The sequence below is a fragment of the Hyperolius riggenbachi genome, chromosome 7, assembly GCF_040937935.1.
Source record: "Hyperolius riggenbachi isolate aHypRig1 chromosome 7, aHypRig1.pri, whole genome shotgun sequence".
Taxonomy (NCBI): Eukaryota; Metazoa; Chordata; class Amphibia; order Anura; family Hyperoliidae; genus Hyperolius; species Hyperolius riggenbachi.
The window spans coordinates 146914664-146941155 of record NC_090652.1 but is presented as its reverse complement, the minus strand read 5'-3'; the positions used below and the strand labels follow the sequence as shown (position 1 = coordinate 146941155).

Here is a 26492-nt window from a genome sequence, read left to right as displayed (position 1 = left end):
AGAAATGTGTGAGAAATTACGATAGATTATACAAAATCAATTGAATTTACAAACTGTAATTACGTTTAGGCGTAATCGCGAAAATTAGCTGATTACACTCACCACTATTTAATAATAGCTGCAGTATTATATGCTTGAATGCTCTTGAAGCAAATGTCTACTTTCTGTAAAAATTGCTACAAATGTACACAGTATCAGGATTCCAAAACATATTTTGTAATTTTACCTTACTGAAAAGTATCTTTATGTTTTAGTTTGCATCCAGCTATGAATTTCCTAAACTGAAACTAAAATTGTGCTTATTGCTAAGGCTGGACTGAGTACCTTCTTTGTTGAATATGGACTATCCAATGTCTCATCTTGCTGCAGGAGTAATTAATGGTACAAAGTAAAGGTAGCCATACACTGGTCGATTTGCCATCAGATCGACCAACAGATAGATCCCTCTCTGATCGAATCTGAACAGAGAGGGATCGTATGGCTGCCTTTACTGCAAACAGATTGTGAATCGATTTCAGCATGAAACCGATCACAATCTGTGGTGGTGGTGGTGCTGCCGCTGCCCCTCTCCCGCATACATTACCTGCTCCGCCGGCGCGACTCCGCTGTCTTCTTCTCCGCGCTGGTCTCCGGGTCCGGCAGGCTTCACTTCTTCCTGTCTGGGGGAAGTTTAAACAGTAGAGCGCCCTCTACTGTTTAAACTTCCTGCCGGGACAGGAAGAAGTGAAGCCTGCCGGACCCGGAGACCAGCGCGGAGAAGAAGACAGCGGAGACCGGGGGAGTCGCGCCGGCGGAGCAGGTAATGTATTGTAGCTGTATTGCGTCTGTCGTCGAGCACTCGAACGCCGCTATCAACGCACTCCTGACCCGCCGGCGATCGAGAATAATCTTCCGCACAGACGGATCAACGGGAATCGTGGGGAACGATTGATTTCGGATGGAAATTGATCGTTCTGTCAGTGTTTGCGCAACGATTTCACAGCAGATTTCGATCACAGTGATCGAATCTGCTGTATATCGGCGGCAGAATCGTTAGGTGTATGAGCAGCTTAAGATCTTGCTTCTCATTGTCCACACCACACCTGCACTCCACCAATGACTGTCAGCAAATTTACAGTACTGTAATTTTTTGTTTAACTGTTTTATTAGAAGATTTAAATTCCAAGTTACAGGACATTTCAAAAGTAAACTTATTACAGTAATAAGCTTCCTGAAAAGTAGTGCACAAAGCAAAAAATAAATATCTTACTAGGCAAAATAAACAACATAGAACTAAAAATTGTCAAATCCAATTAGTAACAACTCAACAAAAAAGAATGCACGTCTTCCATATAGAATTACCTCAGCAGAATACCTTCAGTTTCCTCCAGGGCAATATCAGAGATATCAACCATCAAACATTCGAGTGATAGACCAATCACCCCAGTTAGAATGAAAGGTGAAAATGGTGTTTCTACATGGTATGGAATAAAAAGTCCATCAATCTCACCAATTCCACTCTAGTTAGAATTTGCTCTAACGGTATCTGAGGTTGTTTCCAAAAATGTGCAATAGCCCAGAGAACCAAACAAGCAAATGTGTATTACACTCTTCTCCATTTTTTGGGGGGGGGGGGGGGGGGGGGGATACTAGCACTGGGTGCCAAAAGTAGGGCATGCTGACTGTGTATCTATTTTCGCATTACCTGAAGTCAATTTACAAAGGCCCGCTTTCAGCTTACCCCAAACTTGTGTGGCTACAGGACACTCCCAGAAGATGTGAAGTGATCCATCTACTGTACAACCCCTACAACAAGTTGAAACATTAAGAAATATCTTGTGCAACCTCAGTGGGATATGATACCACCTGGTGGTCAGGTGAAGTGCTGTTTCACGGATCATTGGGGTCTAGTGGCATGCATTAAAGCAGTGTTCCCCAACCCTGTCCTCAAGGCCTACCAACAGTGCATGTTTTGTGGAAATCCACAGAGGTTGTTAATCAGCTCTGCTGAGACACTAATTACCCCACCTGTGCATGTTTGTGGTTTCCTGCAAAATACTGTATGTACTGTTGGTGGGCCTTAAGGACAGTGTTGCGGAACTCTGCATTAAAGTGAACCTTAACTGAGTGAACAAAAAAAAATTCACTTACCTGGGGCTTCCACCAGCCCCCTGCAGACATCCTGTGCCCACACCGTCTCTGAACAATCCTCCGATTCCCCGCAGCCAGCCAGTTCTGTTTTCCAGGGCTATCCAGTCGCCGGGCCAGTGCGCCTGCGCGGCCCTGGCCACGTGCGTCCCTCGATCGCTCCCATTGGCGTGGCTGTTCTGCACTTGCTCAGACCTACTGCGCATGCGCAGGATGGCCACCGCAACTGGAGCGCGATCAAGTGATGCAGGTGGCCTGGGTTACACATGCGCTCAGGCCCGGCGAATGGACAGTTGCTGAAATCGAAGCTGGATGGCTGCGGGAACCGGAGGATCGTTCAGAGTCGGCGAGGGCACAGGACGTCTGCAGGGGACTGGTGGAAGCCCCAGGTAAGTGAAACTTTTTTTTTGTTCACTCAGTTAAGGATCACTTTAAGTTAATGCCCATTTCTGCCAGTTAGATAGATCAAGATGAATTTGCAAATCTTACCAAACACACAATTGGAGAAACTCACTCCCAAACAGTTCTCTGCTGCTTTATAAAGCCTGCAGGCTGCTTATAAGCCAATGAGAAGTGCACACATAATACACCTAGCCTGCAGTGATAATCAAGCAAAAGCTGAGCAAGTCAGCCAATTAGTAGGAGAGGGCTTCAGTTGCATATAGACAATGGCTATATGACCAGCAGGGGGCACCAGAATTTGCAAATCTGTCTCCCAATCTAGCATAATTTTAGTTTTCTGCTCTTAAGATAACCCGAATATGTTGGTATATTGTCGATATGGTACCTTTGGGGGAAGTTGAAGAAAGAAAGATTCTCCTAAAAAGGACACCTGAGTAAACCTTCTGGGCTAGAGTTTCTGGTCAGAAAATGCTTTATCTTGTTATATTGAAAACAATTAGACCTTGGGATATTCCTACTGAACTGTAATAATGGCCAGGGAATACATTGACACACCATACAATTTTCTGTTAGATAGATGGTTCGATAGATAATTTCCGTCATGTTCGAACTTATTTTGCATCGTTTTTCTGGTTGATTTCTCATAAAAGAGAATGGAAATCGATAATAAAAAATAAGGAAATTGATCGGAAAAATCGGTCGAAAAATCGTTCGGAAAATCGATCGAACAGAAAATAGTATGGTGCGTAACTAGCAATAGATTCAGGAAAATAATTGGTGATCCACCAATCAAACTGTGACAAACTGTAAGCAAGCAGAAGGAAATTCTAGATTGATTAAATGAGAACACAGTTTAAAATTGTCTCCTGTTTTTGGAACCACATTGTAGTAACTCTGCTTACATGCTACAAGTAAGCAATTCTTTCAATGTACTGAGCTGAACCGAAGGGATTACATTTTTATCAGCAATAATGGTATATAAATACCAAGTATTTATTTTTTTCTCAGATATTGTTCTTTCCATCTGCTAGGTGTTGCCACGCACATGACTGCTGTTACGGATTTGCAGAGCAAGCTGGATGTGTCCCTGCATCTGACAGTTATGGCTGGAGCTGTCACAATGGCTACATCACATGTGGTAAACAAACTGGATGATGGGGATCACATTACTGGGCTAACTATAATTTGTTTCTTCCTCAGCATTGTACAGAGATATTTCAGAATCAAAATAAAGCTCTACTTTTTCTACATCTCCTCAGGGAAGCAGCTGTTACAAATTAGGAGCATATACTCATTTCTTCCTTTTGCCTCATATATACAGACCAGTATGTCAAGCAGAGGTGATCAGAATTGTCAATTTGGGCAGAATTGTTTAGTGTAATAGGAGTCCTGACTTTTAGCATTGAAGCACCACCTTTCTGAGTTAATTCACAGCCCACAAAAATTGTATTGTCAAAAAAAATTGTTATTGAAGGATACCCGAGGTGACATGTGACCTGATAAGATAGATGTGTATGTACAGTGCCTAGCACACAAATAACTAGGTTGTGTTCCTTTTTTTCTTTCTCTGCCTGAAAGAGTTAAACATCAGGTATGTAAGTGGCAGTTCCTATCTGAGTCAGGACTGGGTCAGACTACAGTGTGACCCTCACTGATAAGAAATTACAACTATATAACACTTTCCTGACAGAAAATAGCTTCTGTGAGCAGGAAAGACATAAAAAAGATCAATAGTTCATAGATTTTAGTTCTGGCACACTTCAATGAATGGCTCATTGAGCAAAAACAATAAAAGTAGTGTAAGGATCCCTCCTGTAGTGTATTCTGTCCGTTGCAGTGGAGCTGCAAACAGACAGTTCTGGATTGTCTGCTTGCATTCGGTTGTGCATTTGCAATGAGTCACAGTCATTTGCAAGTGCTCTGTAGTTCTCGGCAGCTCAGGATGCTGTCATCATTCCACCAATTGCTTGGCCCCATGAATTGTAGTTTTGCCACTGGTCACACTTGTTTTATAAAGCTTGCAAGATGGGCCCCCAGGCTGTGAGGGTCACCAAGGGGAGGCAAGGGAGGGATTGTTTTGCTGTGGGGCCCCATGATTTGTAGTTCTGCCCCTGCTTTATCCAGATAATAAGAGTGCCTAATAGAGGAGATGTTGAACTACCCACAACCAAATGAATACTGTTCACCAGCTTTACAACCAGCTAGTGGTCAGGAGGTATAGGCCCATCAAGTGGCAATCTAGCCACTAAGCTAGCAGGCCCTTCCTCACCTCCAGTGCCATATATTTTGGGAAGAAATGTAAAATTAATTGGGAGGGGGGGGGGGGGGGTTGATGGGAGGTGGTATTTACCTTCTCCAAATAGATTTTGTTTCCAGCTGGCTTCCACTTGGAAAATGGGGAAGTCTGCAAAAAATGTTTCCATCCTGCAATGGATGTTTGTCCATGGATGTTTGACAGGGTAGCAACTCTGCCATAAAAAAACACCCTTGTCCCTTGAAATGAGTAATGGTATAGTAAAGAAATCCTGGAAGGGGACACTGTTGGATCTGCACAGTGGCATAGCTAAGGTGCCAAGGGTTCCAGTTTCAGTTGTACATTAGCCTCTTCAATCACTCTATACATAACAATTGACATATAGTACCACAAATCAGCCACCTTGTCAGAGAGGTTTAAAGAGAACCCGAGGTGTGTTTAAAGAATGTTATCTGCATACAGATGCTGGATCTGCCTATACAGCCCAGCCTCTGTTGCTATCCCAAACCCCACTAAGGTCCCCCTGCACTCTGCAATCCCTCATAAATCACAGCCGTGCTGTGAGGCTGTGTTTACATCTGTATTGTCAGTCTCAGCTGCTCCCTCGCCTCCTGCATAGCTCCGGTCCCTGCCCCTGTCCCTTCCCTCCAATCAGCAGGGAGGGAAGGGATGCAGGCGGGGACCGGAGTTCTGCAGGAGGCGGGGAGAGCAGCAGACTGACACTATAGAGATAAACACAGCCAGCTCTGACAAGCTGTTTGTCAGCAGCGTGGCTGTGATTTATGAGGGATTGCAGAGTGCAGGGGGACCTTAGGGGGGTTTGGGATAGCAACAGAGGCTGGGCTGTATAGGCAGATCCAGCCTCTGTATGCAGATAATATTCTTCAAACCCACCTCGGGTTCTCTTTAACAGTTTAACAGCATCAGAACTTTGTTTCTCTTATACAAGCCTCATTTTTAGCTGCACAGAAGAAAACTGCCTGGGCATTTTTCCCCTGATGCTGTGCAAAGCATCAGGGGATTTCTGATGTTGTTGCTCTCGTTCTGCTCTTTTGGTGCAAATTATTTTTACTTACATTCTGAATTTGACATTTGAAGCCTAGCGCGCGCAGCTGGGAGGGGTGATCAGGACACAGGACAGTTGGAACTGTGTCTCCTGCTCCCTGTCACCTCCTTTCAACCAAAAAAATGGCTGCCCCATGACAAAGATGGCAGCCCCCATGAATCACAAACATTTGCCTTTTCTTTTAAAACAGGGTGAGTAAGAGATTATATTATCCATCTATTCTAATTAACATAACTAATGTAACTTAATGACAGTATGTTTGTTTAGGCTGAAGTTCCACTTTAAGGAATAGTTTAGTTTTGAATAGTTAAGGAATCTGGGAAAAGACCCATAATATTTTTTAGATGTATAAAATAGATTTCCAGACACTCCACACACCCCCAAAATTAAAATTAACCTGCGTAAAGAAATGATGACACTGACATCCACAGGAGAGCTACCTCTTGTCTCTCTTGCTCTGCTTCCTTCATCTTGCTCTTGTCTTCTTTCCCTGTGTCCCAGTCGCCATGGTGCAGATCCAGTGGTGTAACAATAGAGAATGCAGAGGTTGCAACCACATCAAGGCCCCTGGACCTGGGTCATTCTTTAACCATTGCATTATATCTTCATTTGTGCCGTGCAGGTAACGATCACCTCTTTATGTGCATTGAATAGTGGTAATCATTAACAGACGTTTTCCCTCCTCTGCTTAAAGAGAACCCGAGGTGGGTTTGAAGAATATTATCTGCATACAGAGGCTGGATCTGCCTATACAGCCCAGCCTCTGTTGCTATCCCAAACCCCCCTAAGGTCCCCCTGCACTCTGCAATCCCTCATAAATCACAGCCACGCTGCTGACAAACAGCTTGTCAGAGCTGGCTGTGTTTATCTCTATAGTGTCAGTCTGCTGCTCTCCCCGCCTCCTGCAGAACTCCGGTCCCCGCCTGCATCCCTTCCCTCCCTGCTGATTGGAGGGAAGGGACAGGGGCAGGGACCGGAGCTATGCAGGAGGCGAGGGAGCAGCTGAGACTGACAATACAGATGTAAACACAGCCTCACAGCACGGCTGTGATTTATGAGGGATTGCAGAGTGCAGGGGGACCTTAGTGGGGTTTGGGATAGCAACAGAGGCTGGGCTGTATAGGCAGATCCAGCATCTGTATGCAGATAACATTCTTTAAACACACCTCGGGTTCTCTTTAAAGAAACACCAGGCCTTTTCAGTGCTGCTGAGTTGATTTTTAGTCTGGAGGTTCACTTTAACTATCCAAACTATTGTTTGATGAGGTCAAACATTACAAAAGAAATTAAAACTATCATGAAAATCAAATTTAAAATATGTGCCTTTACATACTTATAGGGCGTAAATTCACCCAAAGTAAAATACACTATATATTACTTTTCTTCTATGGTGCTGTTGCTTGCAGCAGGCAGTGAAAATGTTAACTATACCATCTCCACATGGGGGATTCTCAGTATTTCCTTTATCCTTCACAAAAGCATGTCATTTCTAGTACTATTGGTGTGCAGGAGTGGTGTACCTGTACCTGAAGTAACTTCCTGTCTGAGTCAGGACTGAGTCAGCCACTTACATACCTGATAGTTAACTCTTTCAGGCAGAGAAAGAAAAAAAGGAACACAGCATAAGTATTTTTGTGTTAGGCACTGTACATGCACATGTCTATCTCATCATGTCACATGTCAGTTCGGGTATCCTTTAAAGACCTTCGTGCTGCTGCCCAAATGCTGCAGGTACACCACTCTTGCACACCAATAGCACTAGAAACATAAACGGAGACGGCACACAACTGACTTCAGCAAATAACTGTATTCAACAGCAAACAGAGGCACATGACATGTTTCGGGCTCTACCCGATGTCGTGTGCTTCTGTTTGCTGTTGAATACAATTATTTGCTGAAGTCAGTTGTGTGCCGTCTCCGTTTGTGTTTCTGAAAGAGAGACCTTGCAAAGTGGTCTTGGGGAAAGTTCAGACGGACGTCTGAACCTTACCCCTTCGCCTCACTCAAATGCAAACAACGATAAACAACTGTACTGGCTCTGCCCATTCATTTGAATGGGCAACCCTTAATAACAAGCACCACAGCTGGAGGTAAATGTCATAAAAGAGTACGTGTGAATTGGCCCTTAAGGTAGCCATACACTGGTCGATTTGCCATCAGATCCGACCAACAGATAGATCCGTCTCTGATCGAATCTGATCAGAGAGGGATCGTATGGCTGCCTTTACTGCAAACAGATTGTGAATCAATTTCAGCATGAAACCGATCACAATCTGTGAAGCTGCCGCCGTCCCCTTCCCCCGCATACATTACCTGCTCCGGCTGGTGTGTGTCCCCTGGTCTCCGCTGTCTTCTTCTCCATGCTCCGCCCCTCCAGCTTCACTGAACTTCCTGCCAGGGAAGTTTAAACAGTAGAGGGCGCTCTACTGTTTAAACTTCCTGCCGGGACAGGAAGTTCAGTGAAGCTGGAGCAGCTGAGCACGGAGAAGGGACAGCGGAGACCAGGGGACACGCGCCGGCCGGAGCAGGTAATGTATTGCCGCTAGCATCAGTCGTCGGGCATTCGAACGCTGCTATCGACGCACTCTCGACCCGCCGGCGAACGAGCAAAATCTTCCGCACAGACGGATCAACGGGAATCGACAGGAACGATTGATTTCGGACAGAAATCGATCGTTCTGTCAGCGTTTGTGCAACGATTTCACAGCAGATTCGATCACAGCGATCAAATCTGCTGTACATCGGCGGGAAAATCGTTAGGTGTATGGCCCCCTTCACATTCGAATGGGTTAAGGGATAGGACAATAGAGGGGGAAGCTGTGTATGATGGCATATTGGTGGCCAAAGTGTCCTAATTGATTTATTGAATTGAGGAAACATCAACCTATTGACAGACCTCTTTTCACTCTGGCCATTATGAGCAAGATCAATTTTGCAAAAAGTCAAATTGTCCCAGAGAGTGTGGGGGCCACACAGAGGGGTTTAACCCACTGATGTGCTCCACTCTGCTGCTCTTCATCTTCCTCACACTTCCACCTTCTAAACCGGAACTTTCGCTGTGAAGGCAAAATTGGTCACTCATTATTACTGGTCATTAAATTACTTTTACGGAGACTCTGTAACAAAATTTTGCCCTTATTTCTTCTATCCTATAAGTTCCTATACCTGTTCTAATGTGGCCTGGCTTACTGCAGCCTTTCATGGTTGCACAGTGGCTGTATTATCTCTGTTATATGATCTAATCTTCTTTCCTCTGTCGGCTCTGTCGGGCTCAAGCAGTCAGGCTGGAATGTGCTGTGCTGCTTGTGATTGGATAGAAGCTATACACACCCTCTCCAGGCCCCCTGCATACTTTGTATGACTCAAACACTGAGCTACTCTCAGCCTATCACTTGCTATGTCTTTTGTTTGTAAACACTTCATAAAAATGGCAATTACAAGCCAGGATTGCAGCAGGGAGTGGCAGAAACAGCACAGAGGGGCCCAGGAGAACATAATGAATAGAATGGTATGCTTTTTATTGTAAGAATTTTAGAGTACAGATTCTCTTTAATCAAAGAGAAATAGGGTTTTAAAGTTCATTGAAGAGCAATAAGGGGTTAGAAATACATGTCTAGTAGGAGTAATGCTGGGCATACACGAGTCGACCTGGCGGCTCGATTAGCCACCAGATCGACTCCCGCCATGTCCCCGCGCGTCCCCGCTTGTCCCTGCCGCCATCAGGATCGATTCCCGCTCGTCCCCGCGGGCGCTCCTTATCTTCGGCTCGATTCCCCGCTATTGTCTGCCCGTGGGAATCTAGCGGGGAATCGATCCAGCGGGTCATCGGACCTGTCAGAAATTATCAATCGAGCCATCAGCCTACCGTGTATGCCCAGCATTAGTGGGTATGCAGCTTTTCTCTTTACATAGAGAAAATATAGCAATTTAACTATTTGCGTTGCGTTGTTTGAAATCTACGTCCTGCAGGCGGCTCTGACAGGACATTGATTTCAACTGCTTCACTGCATGCTTCCGCCGCTACTGACGATCACACTGCTCTGCACCCGCTGCCGGCCCCTCTCTCTGCAGTCTCTATGACGGCATAGCTCTGTGAGCCGGTCAGGAGCCGATTTCATTGGCACCTGACTACGTTATCACTGTGAGCCAACCACATTGGCTTACATTGATGGACAGGGTCATGAGCCAATGAAATCAGCTCCTGACCAGTTCACAGAGCTCTGCTATCATAGAGACAGCAGAGAGAGGGGCCTGCAGCCGATGGAACAGTATTGTGACTGGCGAGAGCAGTGATTCGTCGTGAGGCGATGTTTTGTGGTACCAGCAGTCTCTAGTCCTTACGGGGCCAGAGACTGTTGGTGCGCAAGAGGTTAATAAAGTGGTCTAAAATTCAGCATTTCTACTTTGCTCTAAAAGATTCCTTATGGCTTTAACTACTTGCTGCATGCCGTGCAGTATATTCACGGCCCTGGAAAAAAGACAGGATGCATCAGGGCTGTGAAAACAAGTCTGCAGCGGCATGCAGCCGCCGCTCGCTCCCGTTCCCGCGTGCGCGCGCACCGCCGTTACCGCCGCATAGAGGGGAAGTTAATGAATGGGACCGCAGGTCCCATTCATAAATCTAAGTCCCCGATTCAATGAATACCAGCGTCTACGAGACGCCGGCATTCATTGTATCTTCCTGTGTTACACAGCCACGGATTACTTCCGGTACGTGAATCGGAAATGACGACTGAGGACATCTTGTGGCCAAAAAGTATATTGCACCAAAATTGCTTTTTATTTAATAAAAATCCCCACACTGACTGATATAATTAACTATTTCCCTCCCACACCCTCCCATAATACCCAAACTTTTTTTTCTATTTATATAAGGGGGGAAAAAATTACATTAAAAAAAAAATATAAGTAGTTACCTTAGGGACTGAACTTTTTAAAAATGTATGTCAAGGCAGTATATTACTATTAATTTTTAATTGATGGGCTTGTAATTAGTGGTGGACGCAAAACTGAAAAAATGCACCTTTATTTCCAAATGAAATATTGGCGCCATACATTGTACTAGGGAAATTTTTTGAACGTTGCAATAACCGGGACAAAAGGGCACATAAAATGTGTGGCTTTTATCCACAGTAGAATGTTTTATTTTAACACTATAATGGTCAAAAACTGAAAAATAATGCATTTTATATTTTTTTTCTTATTATTCATGTTAAAATGCATTTAGGATAAAATTATTCTTGGCATACTGTAACTCCCAAAGAAAGCCTAATTGGTGGCAAGAAAAACAAGATATAGATCATTACGCTGTGATTAGTAGTGATTAAGTTATTGGAAAAAGAAAGGGAGGAGTGCTGACAGGTGAAAATTGCTCCGGTCCACAAGAGGAAAAATGCCTCAGGTGTCAAGTGGTTAAAGCTACTATCCCAGAAAAAAATTGTAGCAGAACATCACTGAAATTGTTAAACAAAGCACTTTGTCCTGCTATTCAGCTTCAAATCCGCATCCAAACTGGAGATAAAAGTATCTTTGTTTACATTCCAATGTTGATACATTTGTGTGTAACAAGTAAAAAAACTCTCTGAAAAGCTCTCTCTTCTTCAGACACACACGAAGTTCAGAACAGCTCATTAGAAGCCTTTAATATATAATAAAAATCTGTTAGAATAAAATGAAATGGCAGCTTTCAGGGCAAGATGAACTACACTTTGGAAACTTGTAATTTGTAGACAGACTATATTACTTATGCACAAAAGCAAATATGGTAACTGTATGGGTAATAAAAAGTAGGAAAAACACATTTTTATTGAATGTTATGTCAGTTTCAGACCATTTTATACTACCAAGTTTCGTTGCAAATATAATCCTAGCTGTTCTTTTTATTTTTGGGTTAAAACAAATGCAGATACTTCCGTGTCTGGAAATATTTCAGTTCACCAACATCAACTCAATGTGGTATTGTCTTGTCACAGAAAAGGAAACCACTTGCAATAATTGTAGTCATTTTAGAATACAACTATACTGGGACATCCATGTTGTGGATATTTCCAACATTTCAACTGTATATATTTTGTAAACTTGAAATGGTTTTAAAGGGGAAGTGGTTTGGTTCATCCTGAACATCTGTTGAGTGTGCTTTTAGTTTGCTTGGAAGCAAAGCTATCAGAGCCAGGACAAGGTCCTCCCACACCCAAGGCTGAGACACCCATATGCGCCCCTCACCCCTCCATCCCTCCCACCCCAGCCGTCACACACTGATTGCTATTACACTAAGAGGCCCCTCCATCCCTCCCACTCCAGCCGTCACACACTGATTGCTATTACACTAAGAGGCCCCTCCATCCCTCCCACCCCAGCCGTCACACACTGATTGCTATTACACTAATAGTGCGCCCCTCCATCCCTCCCACCCCAGCCGTCACACACTGATTGCTATTACACTAAGAGACCCCTCCATCCCTCCCACTCCAGCCGTCACACACTGATTGCTATTACACTAAGAGGCCCCTCCATCCCTCCCACCCCTGCCGTCACACACTAATTGCTATTAGACTAATAGTGCGCCTCTTCATCCCTCCCACCCCAGCCGTCACACACTGATTGCTATTAGACTAAGAGGCACCCCCGGGCCCCCAACACCTTAATCTCTAGTTATCTGGCTTGCAGTTACTGCCATGTATCTCCTTTTCTTATTTCCCTCTTCAAATACAATAGGGGAATGATGGCAGAGTGAGTTGTGCGCCCCCTCCCACACTGCACCCTGAGGCTGGAGCCTCTTCAGCCTCTGCCTTGGCCCGGCCCTGAAAGCTATTATGTAATATTTGTATACAGCAGCTATGTGAATTATATACATTTTTTTAATGTAATTTTACTTCAATTGTAAAAAACCCTGCTATGTAGCATTCCTTCCCCAGGGTTTTGTAGTTTCTAGGATCATTGATTATACTTACTAATATGCCAAATTAACTGCAAATTGCCTCTTCACCAGTTATCATTTTATATTTTGTTACATTTTTCTGCAGCATTTTTACAAAGTATACTGCATGCATGGTCCTTATCACTAACTGTCCCTACAGCCCCATACACACGCTCAACTAAAGTCTTTTAAATACACAATTATCAAACAACTTTTGTTGTTGAACTAACCAAAAAAAGTTATTTGCTATTGTTCAAACAACTGATAAGACGCAGCTCAAATCAATCCAACAATTGGAACAACAGCAAAAAACTTTTATGGTTTGTTTCAACAACAAAAGTTGTTGGATAATTGTGCATTTAAAAGACTTTTGTTGAGTGTGTGTATGAGCCTTAAAGGGGTGTACACATGGGCAACTATTCCACCCAACTATTGTCCAAGCTTGGTCTGTTGGATGATAGTTGGGCATGTATACATGTGGCAACCGACTAGACTAATGACTGATAACAGGCAGTTTGTTTGATCCAACCGGCAGATCAACTCACACAACTGTAGTGCTGATATCGTGCAGCTGGCCATAAGTGTACAAGTCTTTTGAACGACTTGCACTTGTTTTGAATGCAGCCATATTGTGCAGTCCATGGTTTTGCTTGCGTGTGCAGTATTAAAATGAGTTGGTTATTTAGTTGGTTTGGCCATGTGGAAATACAGGCCATGTCAATGAGTTGTTGCGCGGATGGTCATGTGGTCGTGTTGGTTTTCCGCTTTGTTAGATATGTGTATGAGCCTTAAGAAAAACGCTTCCCTTCCATACTGATAGCCTATCTCTACTATACTGTAAGTTGCAAGGGGATTGCTTACAATTAACTCACCAAAGTCTTTATAATCCACTATTACTTGATTGTTCCATTACTACATGATTGTTTTCACTTTGCCTGGACTCCGAACATGTTTACTGCTGTATATAAACCCTGCTGTGCTGATGTGGGTCTATCTGCTTGTCTAATAGCTTTACCTGTTTCTTTCTAATCCCTCCACTGCTGTGTGTAGCAGGAATACACTAGGTCCACACTATATTGTATTGACAATGTGTTATGCTAGGTAACACACTATGGGCTTGATTCACTAAAGCGTGCAAAGTGTTAGCATGCCAGTGAAAAGCCACTTTGCACGTGCTAACTAGGGTGCTAAGTAGTTTGCACATGCTAACTACTTAACACCCTAGCTTGCACGTGCAAAGCTTTTTGTGAATCAAGCCCTATGAGATTTTCTGGCAGATTTACTGTCAGATTGATTATGTCCAACATTTTCCGATCGATTTCCTATCATTTTCAGATTACTTTCTGACTGTTTTCCGTTCACCTCTATAGGAAATCGATCGGTAAAGGATCAGGAATTGATCGGAAATCAGATCAGACATGTTGGAAATAATTGATCTGACAGTAAATCTGCCAGAAAATCTCATGGGGCTCGATTCACAAAAGGGCGCTAACTCAGTTAGCACGCCTAAAAGCTTTGGGTGTGCTAACTAGGATGCTAAGCAGTTAGCACACCCAAAGTTTTTATTGATCACGCACAAAGTTTAGTGCTGCGTGGTGCGCACAAAACGTTGCACCGGTTAAACTAAAACATCACACCGGGTGCCCTTAAACTGTCGCTCTGGGTGTGCCCGAAACGGCACACCGCATAATGTTTCGGGTACCCCCGGTGCGATGTTTTAGGGGGGCAACCGGTGCAACGTTTCACGCGCAACGCTAAACTTTGTGTGCGCTAACTTAGCGCTCAAAACTTAGCGCAACCTAAAGGGCTTTAGGCGTGCTAAGGGACTTTAAGTGTGCTAATTAAGTTAGCACCCTTTTGTGAATCAAGCCCTTAGTGTGTACCTAGCATAAGGTCACAGTGGATCTAATGTATGTTTTTAAAGGATCCGCTGTGTCATCATTGTATATTTTTGTATCTTTAGGTGTCTGTTGCAGCAGGTGTTTTTGGTGTTTTGACAGACAGCAAGGGAGTCCTGTAAATATAAAGGCGGAACATCTCTTTAAGTATTTATTATATGGGGTGCTAACACCAGGGAAGAAAACACAGAACCTCAACCTAGTAATCTAAGAACAAATAAATCCCTGTCCAAAACAAAGTTGATGGTCATGCAGCCAATCAATCAAAGTTCTTTATTAAATGTCATAATACATTCATGTACGCAACAATCAATTGAATTAACCTCCTTAGCGGTTATCACGAGTCTAGCTCGGGGTGGGAAAAAACAAGCTAGGAGAGTTTATCCCGAGCTGAACTCGTGGTAGCTGCCGGGAGGTCTATGCAGAGCAATGTGCGCAGTGGGCATTTTTACTCACCTCCCAGGGGATCCCGACATTCTTCTTCCTCTCCTCAGAGGCTCTGCTTCCCCCTGGCGAGATCACCATCTCTCGTAATGACGACATCCGGCAATCTCACTATAGGGTTACCGCGCCATCCGGAGGACAGAGGGAGAACTGCAGTGCAGGATCCCAGGGAGGTGTGTGAGTGCTGGGGCTGCTGCAGATCTCTCTGTGGTGTAATTTTTTTTCGAGGCTTTAGGATCTAAAAGCATGCTAAAAAATGTCACCACTTTTAGACCCTAAAATCTGGAAAGAATCAGACCGCCAAGGGGGTTAATGCAAATACAATAATGAAGACATCATGATTAAAACCAATTAAAAACCTTGTTTTAAAATGATGTAGCCAATGAACATATTGATATAGCGAAATATTGGGAACAGTAAAGTAGAAATAACAATTGTGTAAAGTCTGAGCAGTCTATGAAATGACTGTGTCCATTAGGAGTTGAAAGCCTTTGTTGATAGTCCAAAATAAAGGAAATTGGGCTGGGTCTAATAGGCCAGCAGATGGATCCAGGGATGATATAGCATGTAAGGACACTCACAGTCTGTATGTTCACACTTGTAAACCCCCTCTCTCCTGGGGTGAAGATGGTATTGAGAGATGGGCTGACTCTGCCATCTGATCCATCAGTTTGCAGTATGAAAAAATATCATAATTCCTTGACCATACATCCACCAGTGAACATGGCAAAAAAATTCTGACATATCATGATCTCTCAAATTCATACATATCAAACAAGAATAATGATTATGTTGTATTGTATATTAGAGAACTCCACATGTCAGTAGCAGAAGGTGTGTGTCCAGCAAGAATTCCACTAATTTTCACACAGCTAGCATCAATGAAAATATTCTGGTAGAAAACTTATATTATTTATTTCTTGTTGAATTAGAGTTGAGATAAAATTCCTCCCCCTCCCCCCCCCCCCCCCCCCTGATAGCTGTGTTCTTCTCTGTTTGATGCTGCCAAAAGGAAGGGATTTAGAGCCCCTGTTCTGAAAACCCTGATCAGCTTTTCTGTGATGATTGGATCTTGGAATGCATGACAGGACTATTTGCCAGACTCTGCCAGGAAGAGGTAATGGGTTAATTACCCCTTCTACAGCAGAAAGGAATAACAAGAGCCAGGGGCATTGCTAGTATCCTAGGAGATCTGGGGCACCTATGGGCACCAGGTGGAGATAGGCAAAAATGGGCATGGCCATCCAGGAAGTGGGCGTGGCTGTGGTTGGGGCCAAGTGTACATGAACTTAGCAGCGGTGTAAGCTAAAGTTAACGGGCCAGCGCATCAAAATATTGGATGGAGCCCCCTGTCCTTTTTTCAGATAGTTTACAATCATTATAGACATAGAGTAAATATGCATACACACATTCAGTTTTAATTGGTCAATCACTGACCAATTTTACCACCCCCATGTAGTATGAGGGCCAACAGACTTTGAATACTATGAACAGAGCTAAAATTGGCTAATCAAAATTGTATGTGTGTGCCAGGCTTTACAGCTAATACTGTACATACTGAAAGTTGCAGGGATCAGCACACAATACAGCTGGTTTACAATCAATATAGCTTATAATGTACATACTGGAGGCAGCAGAGATCAGCACAGTCTGAAGCTAGTTTACTATCAGTGCAGGCAAAGAGTAACAGCTTATACTGTACATACTGGAGGTAGCAGAGTTCAGCACACACTGCAGCTAGTTTACTATCAGTGCAGGCACAGAATAACCACTTATCCTGTACAGAGATCGAATGTTGGAGGTCCCTCCTTTTCTTTGTAGGACAAGACAGTTTGCATATTGATTTTGATCTTAAAGTCCGGCTCACGGCAAAACAATAATATGCTCCATTTGCAAACCATGCCACTCTGATCCAAAAGGCAATTATTATAGGCTGGTAAGGAGTATAGATAAGAAGTTGTAACATCAACATGTTTCACCCTGCCCCAGGGCTTCTTCAGCACATGTGAATAATGACATTATACTCCTCTCTTATTTAATGCTAGAGCTGCAGTTAATGGTTCATGGTGGTGTATCTGATAGCACTCTTGCCTTGCAGCACAGTCCTTGGTTAAAAATACTCACTAAGAAACGATCTGCACAGAGTTTGTATGTCATCCCTGTGTCTGTCTGGGTTTCCTCTGGGCACTCGGGTTTCCTCCCACATTCCAAAACATACAAATAAGTTAATTGGCGTCCTACTAGATTGTCCCCAGACTACGATGGACATATACAGCAGTGATAGCAGCGCCAACAGAGTCCACTCTCAACAGGTCCTGACACCTTAAATATAAGCAAACAACAAGAGGGCATTCCTCATAGCGAGTATCGCCTTAATACAACACCCCTGTGCTCAAAAGGTGGCTGAAGTGATAAGACTGTCACCACTAGGAAAGCGACATGACCCCCCCCCCCCCCCCCCGTTTTCCCCTGCTCACCAGATCAATGTCTTGTCCATTGCGTATCAAATCCCAAGTAGCAGCTTCTAAGCAATGCAAGAGATACACCTTCTCATAGTGTAAAAACGATTTAATAGATGGGTCACAAGGCGTGGCGAAGTGCGTGGGGCGGAGCTTAGGAGGACGCACGCACGCTGCATGCAGGAGACGAGCCGGGGACGCGCAGGAGGCGACCGGAGCTGAAATTTGGATTTGTAACTATGATGTGCTTTTTTACAAGTGTTTTTTTTTAGTGTAAAAACGATTTAATAGAGCGCCCACGGTCCCAATAAAAATACATGTACATAAAAAACACTTGTAAAAAAGCACATCATAGTTACAAATCCAAATTTCAGCTCCGGTCGCCTCCTGCGCGTCCCCGGCTCGTCTCCTGCGTGCGTCCTCCTAAGCTCCGCCCCACGCACTTCGCCACGCCTTGTGACCCATCTATTAAATCGTTTTTACACTATGAGAAGTTTTATCTCTTGCATTGTTTAGATGCTGCTACTTGGGATTTGATACGCAATGGACAAGACATTGATCTGGTGAGCAGGGGAAAACGGGGGGGGGGGGGGGGGGGGGAGCATCTCGCTTTCCTAGTGGTGACAGTCTTATCGCTTCAGCCACCTTTTGAGCACAGGGGTGTTGTGTTAAGGCGATACTCGCTATGAGGAATCTCCTCTTGTTGTTTGCTTATATTTAAGGTGTCAGGACCTGTTGGGAGTGGACTCTGTTGGCGCTGCTATCACTGCTGGATTTGTTTTGGGAATTGACTCTGATTTATAGCGTGTGGCCTGGAGGACTGGTGAAAAACAAAAACATTGAGCGCAGTAGCATTTGTACTACGATGGACATATAACTATGTCAGGGATTAGATTGTGATCCATCTGAGTGAAGTGACATGACTACGTACACTATACTAAATAATAATAATAATAATAATTTCCTTTAAATATCGCCATCTAGTGGTGGTTGCCATTATTTATCTTATTTTACCATATTTTAATTGTCTATGTTCAATTCTGGTCAGATAATGACACCTACTGGTAGAATAAAATAATTGCACCTAGACCTTCGGTGACAGCCGCCGACAGGCTGGGAATGCGAGTGATCCTTCGCGTTCCCAGCCACAATATCTCCCTTTATGCTGCTATATGCTTCATGCTATATGCTATAGCAGCATAGAGGGCGATATTGTGGCTGGGAACACGAAGAATCACTCGCGTTCCCAGCCTGTCGGCGGCTGTCGCCAAAACCAGAAGTGGCTGCCGGCGGGGACAGGAGGATAGGAGGGACACGACGAGGGCCCGAACAGCTGCAGGGGGATATTGGAAGCCCCAGGTGAGTAAAACTCATTTTTTTGTTTTTGACTTAAAGAGAACCTGTACTGAGTAAAAATATTTGAAATAAACACATGAGGTAACTTCAAATGAACATTGCATAGTTACCTTGCCATCAGTTCCTCTCAGAAGCTCACCATTTTCTTCAGAAGCTCACCATTTTCTTCTGACAATAATCCCTTCCAGTTCTGACAATATTTTGTCAGATCTGAAATATATCAGTTGCTGTCAGTAAAATATCAGTTGCTGTCAGTTATAGTGGAGAGGAAAACTGATGTACCAGGTAATGTCCATGTTTCCCTATGGCTCAAGTGGGCGATGTTACAGTTTAACTGTGTGCTGACCAGAAAGCTGTTATGGGTAATAGCCATTTTCAAAACGGAGGACGGAAAATTCCCTTGATCACAGTGAACAAACAGGACGCGGGACAGGAGAAAGACACTAAGGAGTAGACTACGTGGAAGGTAAGTATGACTTGTGTATGCTTATTTTGACTTTTAATTTTCAGTTCAGGTTTTCTTTAAGGATCACTTTAAATATTAATATTTTTGGCCTACTTTCCACATACAGTATTTCTTTCTTGCTGAGTATAAGTATATTTAGGCAAAGAACCAGATATTAAAATGGAAATATAACTATTTACATGTGTATAATAAAGAAAGCAAATCGTCAAGATCACAACAAGAACATTATATCTTATGCTTTTACCAAATACATCATAATGTTTCTCTAATGAAAACATTAGAATGTACAGAATGAAAGATAATCAAATACACTTATAACCAGCCAGTTACTATGACTCCTAATCAATGGTCTCTGGATTCTCTAATAACAATAAGAGGATTTTTTAAGAATATTCTTTCCAAATACAAATGCAGGGCTGTTTTTAGGCATAGGCAAAGCAGGCAGGTGCCTGAGGTGACAACTGTAGGAGCTGGCACTACAGTGCTAGACTTCTCACACTTTACTTTATAGAATTTTTAAAACCAATGGCAAGATCCATTAAGAAAGGGATGGATTATAATTTGAACACTTATGCTGGGGATACACGGTACGTTTCTGTACCGTGTATCAACCAGCTGATCCGGCCAGCTGATAATATTCATCTGGCCCGATCAAGTCGTTCGACCCCCGCCCACTCCGCCGGCGGACAATGGCAGGGAATCGAGCGCTGATAAGGAAGCGCCGGTGGGGACAAGCGGGGATCGGTCTGCGCGCACACGCAGACGAGCGGGGACGCCGGATCGACTCGTGTATTCTAGGCATTAAATGGGCATTGCTGTGTCAATTGTTGCAACTCTGATTGGATTTCCAGGACCATATTCTAACCTGTAAAGACTCAGGCTGTACATAAACAGTATAATGTTTATAAAGTGGATACACACCCCTCAAAACAGTTATTGGAAGGGTTTGTTACATGGGTTCTGTGAGTTTAGGCTAGTGAGATGTATATGCCCTAAAAATAATTTGTGTATCCTTTACAAACATTTTTGGAGAAACAACATTATTTATATGTAAACTATCAATTTATTATTAGTGCCCACAAAACTAATTTATGTATGTTATGATCTTCCTGTTCACAAGATTGGAGTAGGGAGACAAAAGGTGCCTTGTGTGGGGCACCAAAATGGGAAGAAACAGCCATGTACAAATTTGTTAGCCTTTAATGGATCTAGATAATGTGTCCATAAAACATCCCCAAACTTCAAAGACTTTTTTAGTACGAGCCTCTTTATTTTGGGAAGTTTCTATCCAGTCTATAAAGAAAGTATAATTTATGCTTGAACTGAGTTTCACACCGTGGTTAGTTCCACAGCGACTGGCAGTGAGGGATGGATCCAATTTTTGCCAAATTGTTTTCCTGGCTACTGCAGAAATAATAATTTTTTTGCTACCTCTGGTGACCTTTGTGCCTTCTGTCTTTGAGATTCCAACAGAGTAACCAAGCAGCTCAAGATGACCCGAAACCACAAGGAAAGTATCCTACTCCTACTATCCGCTATCACTAAGCAATGCTTAGTGATATTTGCCTTCTTAAAATCAGAAGGAATTTGTCATAGTTCAACTTTAAGTGAACATCTGTGGTTACCCACAATGCACTGTTATTGAATATGCAAATTATCTCTTTGTGCCTCTGAAGCCAGGCTTGCATCCAGAATTGCTGGTGTCTAGCAAGCCTATAGCTTTACATTTTACAGAGCCACATCAACCTCCATGTAGACAGCCTGTTTCAGCTTTTGGTCCTCCTCAGTGCATAGCAGTGATTGATATGGCTCAATGGGATAGGGCTTGGACCAGTACAACACAGTAACCAAGCGGCTTGTGGTGGCCCAAAACCACAAGGAAAGTATAGGAGACTAAAATAGACCGAAAAATCCTCCTACTAAAAAGCAATGCTCAGTGATATTTGCATGGGCGTAGGGCCCGTGGTCGCAGGGGTCGCCGTGGCGACCGGGCCCGCCTCCTAAAGAGGCGGGGGAGGGGCCCGGGGGACTGGACCCCCCAGGTGTTGACTGGCTCCCGGAGGCAGAGCAGGGCTACGGCAAGATGGCTGCCGAAGCCCTGCACTAGAGACTATTTGTATCTCCAGTACAGGGCTTCGGGCGCCATCTTCCCGTAGCCCTGCACTCTGCCTGTCAGCGCGGGAGAAACTTGCTGCTCCGCTGCAGGATCGTCGCTGGAGGAGCTGCACGAGGGAGGCTGGCTGCACGTCGGGGAGCTCACGTCAGAGGCTGGCCAGGTGAGTAAATTTTTTTTTTACTTGTACAGGATTTTTTTCCTGGTGACTGCTCCCCACATAGCGTTTGTTTTCAGGTGACTGCTCCCCACATAGCGTTTTTTTTCTGGTGACTGCTCCCCACATAGCATTTTTTTTCTGGTGACTGCTCCCCACATAGCGTTTTTTTTTTCTGGTGAATGCTCCCCACATAGCGTTTTTTTTCTGGTGACTGCTCCCCACGTAGCGTTTTTTTTCTGGTGACTGCTCCCCACGTAGCGTTTTTTTCTGGTGAATGCTCCCCACATAGCGTTTATTTTCTGGTGACTGCTCCCCACATAGCGTTTCTTTTCTGGTGACTGCTCCCCACATAGCGTTTTTTTTCTAGTGACCGCTCTCACATAGCGTTTATTTTCTGGTGACTGTCCCCACATAACGATTATTTTCTGGTGACTGTCCCCACATAACGATTATTTTCTGGTGACTGCAGTGCTCCCCACATAGCGTTTTTTTTCTGGTGACCGCTCCACACATAGCGTTTTTTTTCTGGTGACTGCTCCCCACATAGCGTTTATTTTCTGGTGACCGCTCCCCACATAGCGTTTTTGTTTCTGGTGACTGCTCCCCACATAGCGTTTTTTTTCTGGTGACTGCTCCCCACATAGCGTTTATTTTCTGGTGACCGCTCCCCACATAGCGTTTTTTTTTTCTGGTGACTGCTCCCCACATAGCGTTTTTTTTCTGGTGACTGCTCCCCACATAGCGTTTATTTTCTGGTGACCGCTCCCCACATAGCGGTTTTTTTCTGGTGACCGCTCCCCACGTAGCGGTTTTTTTCTGGTGACTGCTCCCCACATAGCGTTTATTTTCTGGTGACTGCTCCCCACATAGCGTTTATTTTCTGGTGACCGCTCCCCACATAGCATTTATTTTCTAGTGACCGCTCCCCACATAGCGTTTATTTTCTGGTGACCGCTCCCCACATAGCGTTTATTTTCTGGTGACTGCTCCCCACCTAATGATTATTTTCTGGTGACTGCTCCCACATAACGATTATTTTCTGGTGACTGCCCCCACATTGTGTTTATTTTCTGGTGAAAGCTCCCACATTGTGTTTATTTTCTGGTGAATGCCCTCACATTGCGTTTATATTCTGGTGAATGCCCTCACATTGCGTTTATATTCTGGTGAATGCCCTCACATTGCGTTTATTTTCTGGTGAAAGCTCCCACATTGCGTTTATTTTCTGGTGAAAGCTCCCACATTGTGTTTATTTTCTGGTGAATGCTGTGCATATAATGATTATTATCTGGTGAATGCTCCCACATTGCGATTATTTTCTGGTGAATGCTGCGCATATAATGATTATTATCTGGTGAATGCTCCCACATTGCGATTATTTTCTGGTGAATGCTGCGCACATAACTATTATTTTCTGGTGAATGCTGCGCACATAACGATTATTTTCTGGTGAATGCTGCGCACATAACAATTATTATCTGGTGAATGCTCCCACATTGCGTTTATTTTCTGGTGAATGCTGCGCATATAATGATTATTATCTGGTGAATGCTCCCACATTGCGATTATTTTCTGGTGAATGCTGCGCACATAACGATTATTTTCTGGTGAATGCTGCGCACATAACGATTTTCTGGTGAATGCTGCGCACATAACAATTATTATCTGGTGAATGCTGCGCACATAACGATTATTTTCTGGTGAATGCTGCGCACATAATAATTATTATCGGGTGAATCCTGCGCACATAACGATTATTTTCCTTCAGACTGGCATCTTGCTACTAATTGCCCTATTTCCTCTGGGTGCTGCGTATGTTTGCAAACTGAACGTGGCAGCCATGCTGTTGGAAAGCGGAATTGATATAGCCATGCCATGCACAGCTATGGGAAATTGGATATGTGTGTGCTTCGGCTGTTGTTGCCGGGAGGGGGGGGGGGGGGCCCACATCCAGATTCCGCATCGGGGCCCAGAGGTTTCTAGCTACGCCACTGGATATTTGCCTTCTTGAAACAAAAGGAATTTGCAATAATTCAACTTTAAAGAGACACTGAAGCCACTTCAAAAACTTGATTTTACCTGTTATTTAGCTTAAAGAATATGACCAGTGCTAAAACGCCGCATTCCCATGGCAGAACAAGGGTTTTATAACCCCCAAGTCCTGGGACAAAATCCACGACTTTCAAAGTTGTGAATTTTGCTGCCCGGGGAGGCAAAGCTTAGCGCTGTAGCTCTGCCTTAATTAACATCAATACTCTGCTGATCAGTGAAAGAAGACTGAGAGGGACGGGGAGAGGTGGGGATCAGCGGTGATTGACGCGAGTAGAGGCAGAGCTACGGCGCTAAGCTCTGCCTCTACAAGGAAAGGCTCCCCGATTTTTCCCCCGGTGATTTAGGAATTATAAAACCCTCGTTCTGCCGCAGGCGTTTTAGCACTGGCCATATTCCTTAACAGGTAAAAACAAGTTTTTAAATTGGCTTCAGACTCTCTTTAACTGAACATTTGTGGTTACCCACAATGCACCGCTACTGAATATGGAAATTATCTCTTTATGCCTCTGAAGTCAAGCTTATATCCAGAACTGCTGGTGTCTAGCAAGCCTATAGCTTTAAATCTTACAGAGCCATACCAACCCCACATGCAGACAGCCTGTTTCAGACTTTTGGCCCTCCTTAGTGCATAGCAGGGATTGAGCCTGCACTGAGCATGGCAGGGATTGATGCTCTGAGGAGGTCCAAAAGTCAGAAACCGGCTGTCTGTGAGATTCCAAACAATGCCCAGTAAAGGGTATGTAATTTAGAAGTCCATTTATTGTACAATTACCATCTGTCTCCAAGGTTTTGATTATTCTACAATGCCCAGGTCCAGATTTCTGGAAAGGCCACAAATGCCTGGGCCTTGGGTGGCTGCTGCCCTAGGGGGCGGCTGGACATGGAAGAGGGGCAGCTGAGTGTGGAAGAGGAGGCTGAAAATGAAAAAGGGAGCCTGAAAATGGGGAGCAACACATAGAAATGGGGTGCTACTGTGATACAGAGGTGTACATGAAAGAGAGGGGCTGCTGCATATGCATGTTACATCTGGGGGTGGGGGCTGCACATAGAATGGCAGGGTTGCTATTGCACGTGGATGGGAAGCAACAAGAGAGTTGACCTAGGGGCGTAAAAAGTATAAATCTGGCCTTGACAATGCCAAAGACAATGGGCAAAGTTTGCCTGTGGGGCCTGACATTTAAAGGGAACCTGAACTGGGTCAAATTATTTAAAATAAACAAATGTTGTAGCTGCAAATGAATATTACATACTTACCTCACCATCAGTTCCTTTCAGAAGCTCACCATTTTCTTCTTACAGTGATCCTATCCAGTTCTGACAATATTTTGTCAGAACTAAAATATACCAGTTGCTATCAGTTATATATCAGCTGCTGTCAGTTACGAATGTGCAAGGTAATGTCTATGTTTCCCTATGGCTCAAGTGGGCAATATTACAGTTTAACAGTGTGATGACCAGAAAGCGTTATGTAGTAATTGCCATTTTCAAAATGGAGGGCAGAGAATTCCATTGATCACAGTGGACAAACAGGATGCAGGAGAGGAGAAAGAGATTGATGAGCAGACTACACAGGAGGTATGTATGACGTGTTTATGTTTATTTTTACTTTACATTTTCAGTTCAAGTTCTCTTTAAGGCAGGTGTGCAAGTTGGACAGTTTCATTTTAAATGATTGGTCAGGTGAAATTAAATATACAAGTAGTGATATTGTGTAAAAAATATTTCAATGCAGAGGATGGTTGAGTTTGGCAGTTTTTGCGCCCCTCTTAAAAAAAAAAGTGGGTGTGGTCATGGGTGGAGCCAAATGTACAAATGCTGTTTAGATAGCCAGGTGTACCCCCTTGGGAGGTACCTATGCTGGGGGACACCAGCCACCACCTTTACGGGGATGTTATTTATACTGAGGGAAACCTTTCTTTATCTATACTGGGGGACTACTTATACTAGGGAGACATCTTTTACTATATATACTGGGAGGGCAACCTAAACAGGGGGTAACCTATACTGGGTGAACTACCTATGGCTACCTACTAGGGAGCTAACCTACTAGAGACGACTCATCTCATTATATATTCTGGTTGACAAAACAGGTTCACTAATTCTGACAGGTATACTAATCCTCACTACCTATACTGGGATGGACACCTCTGGATATCCATACTGGTGGGACACCAATAACTACCTAATACTGGGGGCACTCTAGCTACATAATACTGAGGGGCACCCCTGGCTACCTATTTGTATAAGTGTTACTAATTTGTATTAGTGGACCTGCCTGCCTAATACTTTTGAGGGTACTTCTAGCTACCTAAACCTACCTGAGGGCACAAATGGGGAACATAATTTATGTGAATATGAGGCACTTGGCTACTTAATTGTTCTATCTTGACGCATGTGGATATTCAATTTGTTTATCTTGTTTCAAATGGCTACTTAATTATTTTATCTGGAGGTATATGACTACTTAATTATTGTGTCTAGATGCTTGTTTATTCCTTTAATTTTGAGCAATTTTAATTTTGAGGTACTTCATTTCAATTTCTGCTATTTGAGTAAGCCAGGTGCTTAACACAGATGATAACACAATTATGCAAGAAAAGAAGCTGTTATTATCGGGCAAATGGGACTGCATGAGAGGGGGGGGGGCAATTTCAGTGTTTTCCATAGGCGCTTTATTACCCATATATGCCTCTGACTTAAAGACTTCATGAACAGAAGCCATACATCTTTATGGGCCCCCTTGACCTCTTGTGACTCCAATCAATTCATTTGATGCCTG

At 43.8% G+C, this 26492-nt stretch overlaps 1 protein-coding gene across 1 annotated transcript in view; it reads left to right on the top strand.

The window, feature by feature from the left end:
• LOC137524637 (phospholipase A2-like) overlaps positions 1-26492 on the top strand; it is a 52757-nt gene that overhangs the window by 24597 nt on the left and 1668 nt on the right. Inside the window, exon 3 of the mRNA XM_068244743.1 lies at positions 3561-3667. Coding sequence (XP_068100844.1) covers positions 3561-3667 — 107 coding nt within the window. The remainder of the gene's footprint in view (positions 1-3560; positions 3668-26492) is intronic.